Genomic DNA, 16,765 nt, shown 5'->3' with positions numbered 1-16,765 from the left:
GGCTTCAAATTCCTGGAGGTCCTTCTGCTTTAGCTTCTTGAGTGTTAAGAGTTTAGGCATGAGCCACTATGCACAGCTGAATTTTAAGTCTTAATCTACTGATTTATTGCCACACTGAGCACGTGCATCTGAAGATGTTATTTTTACTGGCTTTAACTAAGACAATGGGTCTGTGCTAGAGACTGTTAGCAGAGACAGCTATCTTTGCATGATGCCCATAATGCTGTTTAGGACATACACTCTTTTCCTGCCAAAACTGTCTGATATCCCAAGAAAGTTGCTGTGTGTCTCAAGGTCAAGGCCCTTTTGGGATTTTAGTTCCCTGCACAGAATATGAACTCAGCTATTATGACTACCACCTGGTGTTGTTAAGAGGTGGTTAGTTTAGTGGAATGAACAGGTTCTTTCTTGGTTTTCTAATTTATGATCAACCTCTTCTATAATTAATATAGTGTGCAATTACAAGTGACCCAACAGGTAAACTCCTCCAATAACAATGGGGAAAATTTACATTAGACTTACGACATGCTTAAAATTCTGGATGCAGAAGGAAAAGGAAAAGCCAGCTGTGTAATTCCAGCACTTAGGAGGCCATCCTTTGCTAACAATAGCAAAAAAAAAAAAAAAAAAAAAAAAAAAAAAAGAAAGAAAGAAAGAGAGAGAGAGAGAAGAGAGAAGAGAGGGAGTAGGGCATGAGGAAGGCAAGGGAGGGAAGGAAGGAGGAAGGACAGAAGACAGGTAGGCAGGCAGGCAGGCAGGCAGGCAAGGAAGTCTTAGTCTTTACATTGTAGGAGGAGTGTGAACCGGCATGAGACATAAGATCTCTTCTGGCTTTGAACTCAGTGTCATCTGTAATGTAAAATGTGCACATGGCTATTACCTGGGAGACACAAGTTACTTAAAGAATTTATTTCCTAAACTATAGTTTTTAAGTGGGCAGTATTAAGAAATGTCATATTCAGGAAAAGGATGAGACACACAAAGATAAAAGATATTTTTCTCAATACAGAAATTAAAAAATTAAAATTAATGTGGATTTCCTAGTTAAGTGACCAGGGTTTTTTTGTTTTGTTTTTTGTTTTTGATATATGTTAGAATCATGTGACAAACTATCTTCTATAAAAGGAGAAGCAAGTATACTGTTACTCTTGGAAAGCAATTTTAATTTTCTGCGTGTGTCAGTAAAAGCCTCAGAGTCAGCAGGCACTACTAGACTCTAGGGATGATAATTCATGGAACAAACAGTACAGAGCTCAGGGGTGAGGCCTACAGTAGAGGGAGGCTTGGCCATGAAGTTTAAACACATGCGTGCACACACATGCATTCAATAGCTGGCTGTTTTTAAGCAAAACAATAACTTGTTATAATAAATAGGTAGAATGATGGAATAGAATTGAAAATCTGGAAAATAAAGACAAAGCTATGCTTACCTAATTTTTGACAAACATACATTTAATAAAAGGCAGCCTATTCAGTAAGTATGCTGGGTTTTTACTTGTAGAAGATGAAGTTAGATTTACATCTTTCACCTTGTACAAAATCAATTCAAAATGGATTATAGACCTTAAGCTAAAGCCTGCAACACTGAAATTTCTAGAAGAAAACATCGAGAGCACCCTTCAGGATATTGGGAAGGCACAGACCTTTTGAATAGAACACTAATACAGAGGAACTAACCCAGTGTGGAAAGATGGGACCACATAAAGTAAGAAGGTTTGTATAGCAAAGAAACAATCCGAGGAATTAACAAGACAGTCCCAGGGTGGGGGAAAGGCTTTCACTGCTCTACTTCAGACAAGGGGCTAATACCCAGAATTTACAAAGAGATGCAGAAATTAAATGCCAAGGAAATACAACTGCCAGTCAACACAAGGGCAAACAAATGTAATAGACAATTAAAAACAACACAACTAGGGCTGGAGAGTTAAGGGCACTGACCACTCTTCTGAAGGTCCTGAATTCAAATCCCAGAAACCACATGGTGGCTCACAACCATCTGTCAGAGATCTGATGCCCTCTTCTGGTGTGTCTAAAGACAGCTACAGTGTACTTACATATAATAAATAAATAAATCTTTTTTAAAAACACAAATAGCCAATAACTATTTTTAAAGTGCTCAATATCCCTTTCATGTGGGAAATACAAATTAAAACTACTTGGAGGTACCACTTGACCCCAATCTGAATGACTCGTCAACAAATGTGAAAACAAATGTTGGAAAGGATAGAGAAATGAAATCGTATTCACTGTTATGAAAGGCAAAAATTAATACAATCACTGTGGAATTGTAGGGTTTGGAGGGTTTTTTAAAAAAATTAAAAATGTAACTCCCACACAACCCAGCTACTTCACTCCTGTGTATATAATATACCCAGAGAACTTCAAACCTTACTTCAAGCCGTGATGAATCACTATAACCAAAAACAACTTGGGGAAGAAAGGCTTTATTTGGCTTATATATCTTGAGTCCCAATCCATTGAAGGAAGCCAGGGCAAGAGCTCAAAACCAGGGAGAGAGCCTAAGGCCAGAGCTGATGCAGAGACCATAAGGTTGCTTACTCTGCTTGCTTTCTTACAGAGCCCGAGACACCAGCCCATGGTGGCACCTCCCACAATTGATTTGGTCCTTCCAGGTCAATCACTGATTAAGAAAGTGCCCTCCAGGTTTGCCTGGAGTCAGATTTTACAGAGGCATTTCTCGACTGAGGCTGCCTCCATTAGCTCTCGCCAAGTGACATAAAAACTAGCCAGGACAACTGACCCCTTGTTAAGTTGACATGCCAGTACAGCAGTATTTAGCCAAAATCTTTCCTTTATCTCCTAAGTCACACATAATAAACATCACACTATAAAGCATTTCAACTTTGAAAAGTCTAACACTTTAAAGTCCAAAGTTCACTTTCTGAAAACCCAAGGTATATTTAAAAGTTCAGAGTCTCTTATAACTATGGGATCCTGTAAAATAAAAAATAAGTTAAATATTTTCTCACTTCACCAGGGAAAAACCAGAGCATAGACACAATCTGAACCTAGCAATACCAACTCAAACGGTGTAAATAACAGTGTCCAATGTTTGGGATTCACTCATAATCTGGAGTCTCCCAAAGGACCTGGGTCACTTCTCCATTTATACCTTCTTCAGTCCACAGAGCCTTCTCAGTTCAAACCAACCCCCCCCCCCCCCCTTGGCTGCTGCTGTCCTTGGTGATCTTCCCAAGGCACTGGCATCTCCAAAATGCTGGAGTCTCCTGTTGCAATGGCTGCACTCTCTCCAATTGCCTCTCCTGGGCTCTCTCCCCATGGTATCACACCTCAGCTTCCCTCCATGACCCTTATCAATCCTGGGCTTTCAACTGCTAGTTCCGGAGGCTGCACTTTCACTAGTGACCTTTATTGACTTCTCAGAGTGCCAACCTCAGGTGTTCTCCATGACCCCTTCATGCTTTCAAAACAATATCTGTGAGATGCTTGCACACTACCAAGTTCAGCTGCCAGCTCAAGGTACAGCCTTGGAACACAGGTTCTGTGTGTTCACCCTAATGAAACACTTTCCAGAAGATTTCTCCTCAGTGATGCTGGTCTCTTGTTAATCACTGTTAATCACTCAACTCCAGCTGACCAGTATCAACTGTTCTAGTAAAGCAAAAGCTTTACTTTAGTGATGTTGGTCTCTTGTTGATCACACTGACTCTTCAGCCCCAGCTGACCAAAACCACAGACTCGGAATTCATAATAGAGAACAGCCATGATAGAGAATTTGATCTTCCCTCTAAATTTCACAGGCCAGGCCTCCACCTGCACTGTTCTCAGCATTATCTTCCAAGCTCCAACAGAACAGTTCACAGTGATCACAACACTTTTCTAGCCCTAAAGTTCATCCATAATCCTCCCTGAAATAACATGGTCAGGTCTGTCACAGCAATACCGTATAATACTGGCACCAACTTCTGTCTTAGGGTTACTATTACTATGATGAAACACTATAACCAAATGCAACTTGGGAAGGAAAGGGCTTACACAGCTGGAGTCATAGTCCACTGAGGAAAGCTAAGGCAAGGACTTGAACCTGGTGGGAACCTGGAGGCAAAAGCCAACGCAGAGGCCGTGGAGGGGTGCTGCTTACTGGTTTGTTCCTCATGGCTTATTCAGCCTGCTTTCTTATAAAACCCAGAACTACCAGCCCAAGGGTGGTACCATCCCCTGGGTCCTCCCTTATCAATCATTAATTAAGAAAATGCCTTACATGTCAGATCTTATGGAGGCATTTTCTCAAATGTGGTTGCTTCGTCTAAGATGCTATCAGCCTGTGTCAAGGTGACATAAAACTAGCCAGGACACGACTATCGAGATATTTCCACCACCATTTTTATCACTGCTTTATTTGCTATACCAAAGAACTGGACTCAATCTAGATGTCTATCAACAGATAATTGGATACTAGAAATGGATGGACTTAGAATGTATAATATAATCTTATCAAGAAACAGCACATGGTAGCCCCTCACTATGTGGATATGTGCCTAGTCAATAATATGCACACGTGGGTGCAGTGTAACATGCAGAAAAGAGAAGAAAGGCCAAGTGTAAGAGGATAAGGAAGAACTTCATATTGGATTTTATACTTTCATTATCAAATATATTGTTACGAACGTATCTACCACCAAACAGATTCTCAAACATGGTATCATCTACCACCAAACAGACTCTCAAACATGGTATCACAGGCCTTACTCTTAGCACCCATGAGGCAGAGACAGAAGATGAATTCAAGGCCAACCTGGGCTATAAGAGATCTGTTTCAAAGAAGAAACAACAAAACAACAACAACGAAGAAGAAGAAGAAGAAGAAGAAGAAGAAGAAGAAGAAGAAGAAGAAGAAGAGGAGGAGGAGGAGGAGGAGGAGGAGGAGGAAGAAGAAGAAGAAGAAGAAGAAATTCAAAAGGAGTATAATAACTAATGTGGCCCCCTCCTCACTCCACCTAGGAGACATGGACTTTTGGCTTGTCAGTGGAGAAGGGATGCATACACATTATACAATTTAACTCAAAATGCTAATAGGGCCGACGCTGAGAAATCCTAGAGTAAACTGAGTATTCCAGAAAGAGAAAGAATTAAAAAAATAAATGGTTCAAACCTGTTCACAGAAAGGCTTGAGATTGACCCGGACGGGGAATGTGTAACAGCTAATGTCCTTGTAGCGTTCACATTTCACAAAATCAAAATTAAATCTTAGTAATGAAATAGTAAGAAAAGGAGGCAGCTTTCGCAATTTGGCAGACTGTAAAAAGAAAAATTGACACAGTTACACGAAAGAATACATAAACTATATAAGGTAATAAAAGATGACGTGTGATTCAATTATTCAATATAAAACCATTCTACGGATGGGTTTTATTTGTTGTTACCCATTTCTTTATGTTTTTTTCCTTTTTGTATGAGTATGTTCCCTGTAAATTTGTCTGTGTACTACATATATGCACAGTGCACAAGGAGGCCAGAAGACATAGTCAGACACCCTGGGACTGGAGTTTCAAACAGTTACGAGCCACTCTGTGGGAACAGGGAATCTATTCCGATGCTCTGGAAGAGTAGCTGTGATCTTAACCACTGAGCCACCTCTTCAGTCCCTATCTGTTGTTTCTTAAGTTCAAAACCTGGTATCTTGCTGCAGTAGTAACTCCTTGATTTAAAACAAAGCACTAAGTTGCTCTTTAAGAGTCATCAGCTGTCCCCAATGCTCTTGCACTGGTGGCCTTAGGGAAGAAAAACACTTCTATGTGTTTAACATTACTTAAAACATATTTAAAGTTACAATTTCATATATTCTATGGGTTAAAAAAGTGAAACAAGGCTAGGAATGGTGGTATAGACTTATAATCTCAGGATTAAAGGGAGGAGGAATGAGGGTTTGAAGATAACCTGTGCTATATAGAGTTCCTGGCCAACCTGGGTTATACAGAAAACTGTCTCAAAACAACAAAAGAAAATAAAGTATGCATTATAATATGGAAGATTTCCAAACTCATTCTACACATGCCCCTAAAATAATCAGAGAAAGTCAACTCTAACAAGGCTAAGAAACAAGTGCAGCGCTGGTCACAGAAAGAGAAGGAGCTGAGAAGGTGGCCAGAAAGGTGTAGCAAATGGAGCATCTAAGCCAGAGGAATGGGAAATGCATTAGCAAAACACACACACACACACACACACACCACCTCTAATAATAATTTTATATTAATATTAATGAATTATTGATACTTAGCAAATCTGCTAACAATGACTTTTGTTGGAAATTAATCATGTAAAATACATTAAAAACCAATTTCATACAGAAATCATATATAGCTGTGAAAGGATGTTGAAAAAGAAATATAGTCTAGAGGAGAAAAAAAGAGGGAAAAATAACTCAAAAAGTGTTTTCCAAAATCTGTCTTCTGAAGATAGCACTCAAGGTTGGACTCCTGGAGAATAAGTAGGTAAACTCAGGTAGGAAAGCACAGAACCCTTCCCTCAGCTGGAAGAACACACTCGTATGTAGCCAGTTTCCAGCAGTACTGAGGTGTTGTTGTCTCAAAGCAAGGTAGCATCATAAAGGAGCTTAGAGGTGACGTGCGTGTGCGTGTTTGTGTGTGTGGTGTGTACAGTGTATGGAAATAAAAGAGAGCAGTGCATTCATCTCGGTGGCAGCCCTCTCTATTTTCTTGTTTTCTGCCTCCCCAGAACACAGGGCAACTGTGCTCACAGGAGTAACTGTACACAGGGCTGCAATGAGAACAACTGAACCGGACCAACCGGAGCTCATGCAGTTCCCTTCTGCCTCAGCTCAGTCGGAGAAGAGGTCAGCCCCTCTAACCCTGTCTTCTAAACTTGCCTTGACATTCACAGGGAGGAGGAAGTTGCTGAGCCCACACTTAAGAGAGGTAAGTGTCCCTGATGCTTACTAACAGGCATGCTGAGAAAACCCTGAGGCTCCAACACACTCTTCCAGGAAAAGCTGTTGTTAGGTTAATAAAGCTCAGTTTTTTTCTGTTGTAAAACTTTATAGGTAATGACAATCTCAATCCTTCATTTTCAAAGCAGCAAAGTGTGTCTTCCTGAATTCATGAGGGTGGCTTTGCAGGCACAGCTTCCGGTCCCCAAGCACTAAGAGATGGTAGGCGTGGTTACCTTTGCTGCTTTAACCAGCTGGTCACAGCTTCCACAGTGGTACAAGTTGTCACAGTCGAAAATTTCCTCCTCCACATACATGTTCCAGAGTGCATCTTCTAAACCAGATACATTTTTAACTGCTACTGTCAAATCCAAGAAGTCTTCCTGAAATACGAAAGAATATTATATTAACAAATGACTTCACAGATGTTTACAACTCAAATATATATTGGGATAGTCATATATATTTTTTTCTAAACTTAGCATACAAGATATATATGCCATGATTACATATTGTAAAGTCTTATCACCAAATCATTCTTCTTATATCAAACTATAATTTGGTTTAAAGTACATTAGGAAAACAGTTTAAAAGAGAAAGGTTTATGAGTTTAGATGTAGATGCAATAAAACCTCATGTTTCCTCAGGAAATACACTGCAAAAAGATACATACATATCACATGCACACATACACACCACACACACACACACACACACCACATAAAGCTTAGTAACATTGCTTTTATCTTTAAAATAAGCATAGCAACTCCAAGGCAGAGTTGAATTTTACATGACAGGTTATATACCATATAAATATAAGTACACTGCAAAGACACTTTCTGAAGGATATAAACAAACTAAACCCAATATTTAATTGGAGATGTGTTAAATATTCTTTAGTATCTTATCTTTATTACCTCCATAATTAAATTTCTGTATTTCTATACATTTGTGTGTGTGTGTGTGTTTGTGTAGGTCATGTATGTGCCAGTGCCCCTACAGCTCTACAGAGATACATGCAGCTGTGAGCAGCCCTATGTGGGTACTGGGAATGGAGCATCAGTCCTTTGAAGAGCAGCAGCAAGAGGCCTGACTACTGAGCCACCTCTAGCTCCTTTGTGGACTTTCTTTACACTGGCTTTTTCATGTGATATCTACATGTAGACATCTCCCCAAACCTTTGTTTAAAAACATACATCAGAGCACTGAATAAAAACTGTTTCAAGAACCCGCGGGCTGTTGAGGTGGCTAAGTAGGTAAAGGGCTCTATTGCCAATCTTGACAACCTGAGTTCAGTTTCTAGGACTCATGGGCTAGAAGGAGAACACAACAGACTTCATTGTGTGACTTATAATTTATAATAATTTGTTACCAGAGGAACTCCTATCTGCTTACCTGCCTTTCGCTGATGTTCTTACACTCTTTGCAAACAATCTGGTTTACAATGGTGCCATGGTATAGACGATGAATAAGGTCATGGCCGGAGGTCCCAACTAAAGAAGTTTCCAAAGCACTGAAGAGAATTCGGTTGAGTTCCTGCACATCATGTTGTCTCATTTCCTATAAAACAGGAAATTGTTTTTATTTTTCAGAAAAGGTCTTCGGGTAGCCAAGGCTGGTCCTGAACTTACAATCTTCCTACCTGAGTGCTTCCATTATAGGCATAATGCCCAGATGAAACAGCAGACTTTAAATATAACTTTTGCTTCAAAGTCTTTTTGTTTTGTTTTTTTGAATTTGGTTTTTTTTTCGAGACAGAGTTTCTCTGTATAGCCCTGGCTGTCCTGGAACTCACTCTGTAGACCAGGCTGGCTTCGAACTCAGAAATCTGCCTGCCTCTGCCTCCCAGAGGTGTGTGCACACTACAGGTGTGCGCCACCACCACCCAGCTTGCTTCAAAGTCTTTAGGAACAAATTTTAAAGAATACTATCAACTAACAGAAACACATAAGAAAAGCTTTGAATAGATGCATGGAAGACTAAGCAGGTTAAAACAGCACCACCTTTATTTATTTACACTACAAAACAGAAATACAATTAGGCGCACTACAAAACAGAAATACAACTAGGCGGTGTTTAGTATGTACACACAATTCAACTCACTCAGTGACTATGAGGTGCACTCTATATCATGAGAGAACACCCAACTACCCATGTTACAAGGAGGAGAGAAGGAAAGAACAGGTCAGGTATAAACAGTATGTAAGCCAGCCGTATATACACAGGAAAACCTCACTTAGATCACAACTGCTAGGGACAGCAGAAACCAGAATTGACTACTTTGAAGCATAAAGAAACAAAAACAAGAGTAATGTCGTGTTGTTGAGAAGAGCTCAAACTGGCTCTTGCTTTAATCTATTCTAAATCACCAGCCATGTATGAAATAGCCTTTCAGGAGAGTCTGTTCCTCCAAGGTATGCTCCATCCTTGGGAGGCAGAAAAGGGCAAAGGAAGGGAGAACCCAGAGCCAAGTCCTACAGGTACTTAAACAGAACAGCAAGTGCTACTGAGCCTACCCCACAGACATTAACAGTGTCACAGACACTTCAAAGTGCCTTTAAGTCTTGATCACTGTTGCTTTCACTAAGGAAAGCCAAAGGGAAACAAGGAACACTTCAGGGTGAGAAAGAGAGGCAGCCAGGCAGAACCGTATAAAAAGAAGTTTATGCAACATGTCTCAAGTAAAGAAGTGAAAGCTGACGCCGTGTCTGAGACTGGTGATATTTTTCTTGCCTTTTAAAATATGAAATACCAAGGAATGAATAATCTGTCCTATATCACTGGTTTGAATTGGAGGGGAAACTTCCATTTACTTAGCAAAGGAACATCAAAGACCTTCTACTATCCATGTCCAGTCTTTTACTATCCATGTCCAGTCTTTTACTATCCATGTCCAGTCTTTTACTTACAAAAAAAATGAAAGAACTAAGAAAAGTGTTTCAGACCTTTTAAGAATTATGAAGCCAGCAACTTAGTAGAAGCTCAAATACAAGGAAAAGCCTCCATTGAGATGTGGCATATCCATGCAGCAGAGGTTCACTGGGCAGTAAGAAGGAATGAACCTTGGCATTTTCTTAAGTGAAACTTGCCAGTTAAAAAAGATCAAGTAGTGTCTATCTCTATTCCTATGAAATGTACAGAGCAGCAGATCTCTAAGTGGGAAGTAGGTTATAGGAAAACGAAATGCTGGAGGAGGAGGTGGGTGGGGAGTGACTGCAAATGCATGGGGGTTCTTTTAGAGCAGTGAAAACAATCCAAAACGGACCTGTGGTGATGGCTGCCTAATTCTGTGAAAATACTAAAAGTCACTGAACTGCAGGCTTTGACAGAGTGAAGCTTATGGCATGCAAACCACATGAAGTGGTTGTGATTTAAAGGCAAGGATAGGAACACAGCCCTAGCACTAGTCTTGTATCTGGAATGTAATGTGCCTGTTGAGGGAATGTGCTGTCGCCTGCTTCAAAGCCCAATCCCTGCTGCAATCCCACAGGGAGTACCAGTGGATTAAGGCGTGTTCCTGTTAGAAGGACACAGGTGAGAGCGTTGCAGGGATGGACTACAAACGATGTGGTTATTAGTTGTCTAAACTGATGTACTGACGAGATCCTTATCTGTTACCACAGATGTTTGTTGCACATGGTGGAACACCTTTTAGGAATACAAACTAAACAGTGAGTCATCTATAGCAGATAAAGGGTTCAGGGCAGAAAATGAAAAGTCAGAGGTCAAGAAGGGGAAAGGAAAAGATCTGGCAAAGTGCTGCTCTGACGGCAGTTCGTTTCCATCAGAGTCAGACAAGAAGCACACCACCAAGGTGGGCAGCCTTCTAAAAGGCTGGAGCCTGAAAGCTTGATGAGCAGTTTGACCCCGAAACAGTAACTAAATGACACAAAAACTGTTCAGTACAAATTTCAAAAATCAGCTTCTGCACTTCTCCTTATAGTAACGACATTCTTCCCAGTCCAAGTCACAGCTAGCCTATGTTCAGTAATCATCTAAGTATTCACCTATGAAGACATTCCAATGTGCTGAGACCCTGAGACACAATTTAAGGACATTACCGTACCCCTCCCTCCCTGAGCCCCTTCCTACCTCCTCGTTGGTCCACCCGAAGCTGTCGGTGAGGTCTGTGGTGGACGCAGCCTCCTGGTCCAAGAGCAGAAGCTGAGCAAACAAGCGCTGCAACTGCAGAGGGATGATCCGAACCTGAGGACGGGTGTGCGCTCAGACAAATGCTCTTGAATGGGGCGGGGATTCAAAACCTCTAGGCTGGTTTTCTCCTGTCTTCTGACTCACTCAGTAGAACAGGCATGAATCCCTCATTATAGAGGGAGAACTAATTAGGATTCGGTCCTTTGAAAATTCTAATTCAGTCCAAAAGGTTTAGTGATTTTGAGAGTTTTCTCCCTTGATATAGTTCAGATCAATATTAAAAATCCAAATGGGACCCAAGAAACTACACGCATGATCACAGACATACAATTCCACACTTCATTTTTTCCTCTAAGACATCTCCATACACACACACTCCAGGTTAACGCAGCCATGTTTCAGGCACTCAGATCACAGCAGCTAGCCTATACCTGCCTCCCTTTCTGCTAGCTCCAGGCCAGAGAGTAGGGTCTCTTACAGCCCAGTGTGCAGGCCAATTTTAATGATTCAGAGGGACAATAAGCATCAGGAACACCTGTGACAATTCTATATTCCCATGACATTAAAAATATATACTACAAAAGCATTGATCTACAACAGACTGGAAAGGAACTGACATCCACTAATGTCATTTCTTGCCATACAGCTTTTTTGGAAGCATGTGTGTGTATGTCACAAATCACCACAGACAAGAGCCTAAGTTCACTGAGAAGCCTCAGAATGTGGCTGCAGCATGAAGAACATGCTCAGAGTTACAATTTAGACAATTCCACCACTGCAATGTACAAAACAATGTCCTATATTTTTCCTCGATGTATTTCCAGACCACTAAATTGAGAAGATACTGGTCTCTAGGGTTTCCCCAATGTGTTCAGTATAGCAAGTTAGTGCACTGAATGAATGTTCTGGTCAGCTAGCATGGATACTTTCCAAGTCTCTCCTTTGCCTTGACAATAAGCACAGCAAAGTGAGGCTTATTTGTAATAGTAGCAATAGCAGCATGCCAGTTGGAAAAGCTATTCTTTTGTTGAGAAAATTTCATTGCTAACTAAGTATGTCAACGAAGATGATACTTTGTAATAAATGTTTTCTATGAATAAGGTACTTAATTCTTTTTTTAAAAAACACTTCCCATGCTAGGGAGGTGCTGCAGTGGATTGTACTTGCCACATAAGAATGAGCACCCACTAAAGTGCTGGGTGGGTGTGGTGGCCTGCCTTAATCTCAGTTCTCGGGAGGCAGTGAGGATCACAGGGACAGTTGGGGTAGGGAGAGAGCTGGAACAGTACAAGACAGAGATCCTACCTCACTGAATAAGGTGGAGCCTGATGGAGGACATTAACCCCTGGCCTCTACATGCATATACACACACTTGTATACTCACATACCTATACATGCACACTCCCCCCAACCCTGGCAAACATGTATATACACAGGCATGCATATAACACAAATACACATGCAAAAAACCCCAAACCATTCTTGAACATTCTAAAAGACCCAATAAATTATACATTTAGTACCTTTGCATCAGGTTTATCCTTGTCCTCTAAAGAACCAAGCTCTTCCGGACCGAGAGAAAATAAAGCTTCTAAATAAAAAAGTAGAGGTACATATGTCAATGATATGGCTTCTTCTTAGAAAATTGTTTAAGAAGTCAAGACCCCCCATTAAGTAATATTGGCAAAAGATTTAGAAATGACTAAGGCAACATTTGTCCCCTTTATCTACACATTTCGAATTCTTTTAAGATTTTTGTCCACCAGATCTAAGAACAGACATCAAGTGACACTTCAGTATAATAGATCCACAGAACATAAAAACATAAGCAGGCAGAGCACTATGGGATATCCTCTAACCCTATATTACTGAGGCAGAGGCAGGAGGATCTTGAGATAAGGCCAACTTGATCTCTATAAGAAGACTTTTTGCTTCAAAAAAAAAAAAAATCCAAAGACTAAGCATGTAGTTTAAGGGTACAGTCCATACCTAACATGTGCTAAGACTAGGCACTGAGCCATCCCCTTAAACAAAATTGGTAGAGGAACAAAACCACTCTGTGGGCTTTCTAGACTCACGTCCCATTGTTCTTCACTGCAGTGAACTGGAAATATAATGGAACTCAATTTAGCCCTACTTTAAAACACCACTCCCCACAAAAGACATATACACAAAAAAGTCCCTGTTTTCCTCCTTCGGTATTCTGTTCCTCCTTCCCCTTTCCAGATTATACCTCCTCCTCAACAGCAGGGTCATGATGAACCGTGCAGAGTGCATAGGCACACCAGTGCCAAACTACATGCTTGAAGAGACAAGAGATGCTTACTGCTCGCTCTTCCTCTCCTCTCTGCTCCGCTTGCTCTTGCCCCCCTTACACTCCTCCCTGTCCCATTCCCCTCACCCTCTCCTCCTCTTCCTCTCTCTCCCTTTCTCTCTCTCTCCCCTTTCTTTCTCTCTCCCTCTCCCTCTCTCTCTGCCTTTTTCTGTCTCTACTCCCTTAACCCCTCTCATGTCTTAAATACACTCTACTTCGTACTAAAAAGAGAAAGGGGAGGGCTTATCTACTCCTCTTTCTCAAGCTCCTGGTATTCTCCATGATCTACTTTGGCCCTCACTTTCTCTTTCTCTTTTTGAGGTTTTGAGACAGCCTCCCTACATAACCCAGGCTAGCCTTAAACTTTTAATGTTTCTGCCTTAATTTCCTGAGTGTGGGACTACAGGGGTGTGCCATATAGCTGCTATTCAGTTTCTTTTTCTCCATTTTGTTTTGCGAGAGGTTCCGTCTCGTGTGGTCTTGAACTTGTGACCTTTCTCTTGCTCCACTTCCTACGTGCTCTCAAGTCTGTTCTTAAGGCTACTTTTTTACTTCAAGTTGCCTTTTAACTTCAACCATATTAAAAGCTGAAAAGTCTTTATCCTTCTTTATTACTGCTTAGTAATGCTGGAAAGCCCAAAGAGTAGAATTACTATCAGGAGGCAACTTTATGTAGAAGCTGAAGTCAAGGCCACAAGATACCACTCTGAAATCTGTCAGTTCACTACATTAGGATGTCACACTAGATGAAGGATGCTAGAGCATTGAGATGGGAATGGGACAAACATGTTGAGAAACAGGGGCAAGAAATAAAGGTGAAGGCTGGCTGGCTAGCTGCCAGCACATGGTTTCCTGAGAAACAGTCTGTCATCCCAGTAACTCCCCACAGCCAACCAATACAGCTAATCTGTACTAGTAGGTTTCTGTTTCTTTTACAAAACTCCTTACTTCAATTCCTTTGGGTCTTTGAAATTCATAATTTCCAGGCTTTCAAATGATGAAGGAGGTATCAGTACACTATTACTCCTTCTTACCAAGGTGTGGGGGCAGACAATGCTGATTAATTAGATTAACATCCCTGTTGTGAATATATTCATAGTCATCCTCCTGAGTGAACTAAAACTCCCAAGAAGCCTCAGTCAGGTCAGGTTCTGAGGCCAAACAAGTTCAGGACAGATCACCTCAAAATCAGAGGTCTCTGAATTTCAGAAATGCAGATATATAACTATGGACGTGTATAAGTAAGGTGACAACTTCTCCCACTGCAGAAGTCAATCTGCCTGTGTAACCCTGACTTAAGTGGCTATTACTCTGGAGAAAGATGAGAGAATTCTCTTTATGTTGTATTTTAAATTATGGGAATTACAATTACCTTGCCTCATTTTAGCTAAATAACTTGTCACTACACAGAATAGATTTTTTTAAATGGTAAGCTTCACAATTTTCTTCAGAGAAGTGCTAACGGATGTCTTTTTCTGCGACAATGAACACCTATTGTTGAATCCACCTTAAGATCTGTTTTCTGTTATGATTTTTCATAACTAATTACATATAAAACCCACGGTACATATTATTATTCAAATGCATGTCACATAGCATACCTCTGAATTCAGGTGTGAAATGAAGCGTCTGAAGAAGGGAGCTGAGGTAACAGGTCCCACCCTGATTTCTGATTCCACTTAAATTGGTGAATTCTCTAGGGGCAGGCAGCTCCAAACCGTTAGTCTTTAATTTCTTCCCTCTTCCATACTGACTAGTAGACACAGTGGACTTATCCTCTTCAAATAGGTTCCCAAACATTGTGGATGGAACTGAATGCTATCCTTTAAATTAAACGATATGTTACATAAATGTTTTTTATTCTTGAAATGAACCTCCACACACACCCAGCCCCCACAATTTTTTCTTATTATTTGAGCGTTGTTGTTTTGCTAAATCGTTCTTCAAAAAATACAGTAGTTTGCGTTTTGGAGATTGCAAGACCTGACTTGTTTTTCCTACCTACAAGGGGTCCTGATTAACCTGTGTGATCCAGGACAAGTTATTTAGCTAACATTTACTTCTACATAAAATGGGGCTGTGAATGTTTTACAGGGTAATTTAACCCATCACATGACAAAAGAAAGGTTGTTGAGTACAAAGGGCTTGGCCCACAAGAACAGATAACTAACTATTCTTGGATTCTACATCACTAAATGAGGAAAGAGGGGTGGGGTGGGGGAGACAGCAGCCGTCATCAATTATGAAATCTCAGCTTCTCCCATCCCTTCATATACTGTACCAGATCACAGCGTTTCAGTGACTTAAACCTATCACATTAATCTTCTTGATAGTAGTTTCAGCACTTTGGCCCCAAACTAGAGAGCCTGGAGTAAGTACCTTGAGGAAGAAAAACTCTGGTCATTAGAGCTATGGAGTCCAATGGCCTTCCAAAACACACCCAGGAATCCAACCCCAGAACTGGGGACCTGCGGGAATCTGTTCTTTCTAGTGCGGTGAAGGGGCATTTGAGGTAAAACGCTGAGGACACTGTCTTAAGTGACAGGAAGGGCCAAAATGCAGTTCTTTTCCTTTTCAACACAGTCCTCTGAACAAAAGCTCAAGAAATGGAACTCGCGAGTCAGGCCTCGAGCTCGCGGGCTGGGTTCCCGTCATGCCGTTCCAGAGGCCTTCCCGCCCACCAAGGCGCCCAGCGCCCAGGAGCGCGACCCGGCGCGCGTCCCCGCGGCCCGACCCCTGACGCCGCCAGCGGAGGCCCGGCGTCTCGCCCCAGGCCGCCGGGGTCGTCCCTACGCTGCCCTCGTCCCTCCCTGAGCCCAGTTCCCCAGCCCCACTTACTGCCTATAGCCCAGACCCCCGCCCCGGCCACAGCACAGAGTAAACGAACTCGCTCCGAACGGGTACCGCCATGCCGGCAAGGCCGGCTCTCTGGAAAGTGAAATTGTTTTACCCCCCCCCCAGATGCGAACTACACTTCCCAGGGTGCGTCGCGCTACGCGGAGATTTATGGGTAGTTATGTTGCTGAAGGGTTTATGAGTCCTGCAGAAAGATTGCTCTTTTGCTAGACAGCCTGCTTGCATGTTGAAATTTGTATTTATCGCTGTCTACAAAAAGCGTTGGAGCCACATTCTGTTAGAGATTTCACCAATTAAGTGGAGTATATATTTATATAGTCTCTGCTCTAGGACAAAAACGTCTTAAAACCGTCTCCCGCCCCCGCGCCCAAAGTATATCTCCAATACAAAATTTGTGAAAATGATCTACGTTCTGTGAACCGTCTTACATCGTCTTCAATCCACCTTAAATAGTTTATATATAACCATGCAAGGCACGTGTGCACACATATTCCCTTCACAACTGTCTGTCCTAC

The 16,765-nt window shown here is 41.5% G+C and overlaps 1 protein-coding gene across 4 annotated transcripts in view; it reads right to left on the bottom strand.

The window, feature by feature from the left end:
* Positions 1 to 16,334, bottom strand: part of Usp40 (ubiquitin specific peptidase 40) — a 69,977-nt gene extending 53,643 nt beyond the window's left edge. For 2 of the 4 annotated variants that reach the window (XM_052192993.1, XM_052192997.1), the window contains exons 1-7: positions 16,233 to 16,334; positions 14,996 to 15,217; positions 12,604 to 12,671; positions 11,021 to 11,134; positions 8,324 to 8,488; positions 7,165 to 7,311; positions 5,135 to 5,278 (exon numbers count right to left, since the gene is read on the bottom strand). In XM_052192993.1, coding sequence (XP_052048953.1) covers positions 5,135 to 5,278; positions 7,165 to 7,311; positions 8,324 to 8,488; positions 11,021 to 11,134; positions 12,604 to 12,671; positions 14,996 to 15,194 — 837 coding nt within the window. In that variant the 5' untranslated portion in view covers positions 15,195 to 15,217; positions 16,233 to 16,334. Of the gene's footprint in view, positions 1 to 5,134; positions 5,279 to 7,164; positions 7,312 to 8,323; positions 8,489 to 11,020; positions 11,135 to 12,603; positions 12,672 to 14,995; positions 15,218 to 15,675; positions 15,774 to 16,232 lie in introns of all 4 variants that reach the window. The other 2 variants (XM_052192995.1, XM_052192996.1) reach the window with 2 other exon arrangements.
* Positions 16,335 to 16,765: the final 431 nt, after the last annotated feature.

This window comes from Apodemus sylvaticus, chromosome 9 (genome assembly GCF_947179515.1).
Source record: "Apodemus sylvaticus chromosome 9, mApoSyl1.1, whole genome shotgun sequence".
Lineage (NCBI taxonomy): Eukaryota > Metazoa > Chordata > Mammalia > Rodentia > Muridae > Apodemus > Apodemus sylvaticus.
Note: the sequence above shows the minus strand (reverse complement) of the source record. Positions and strands in the feature narration are given on the sequence as shown.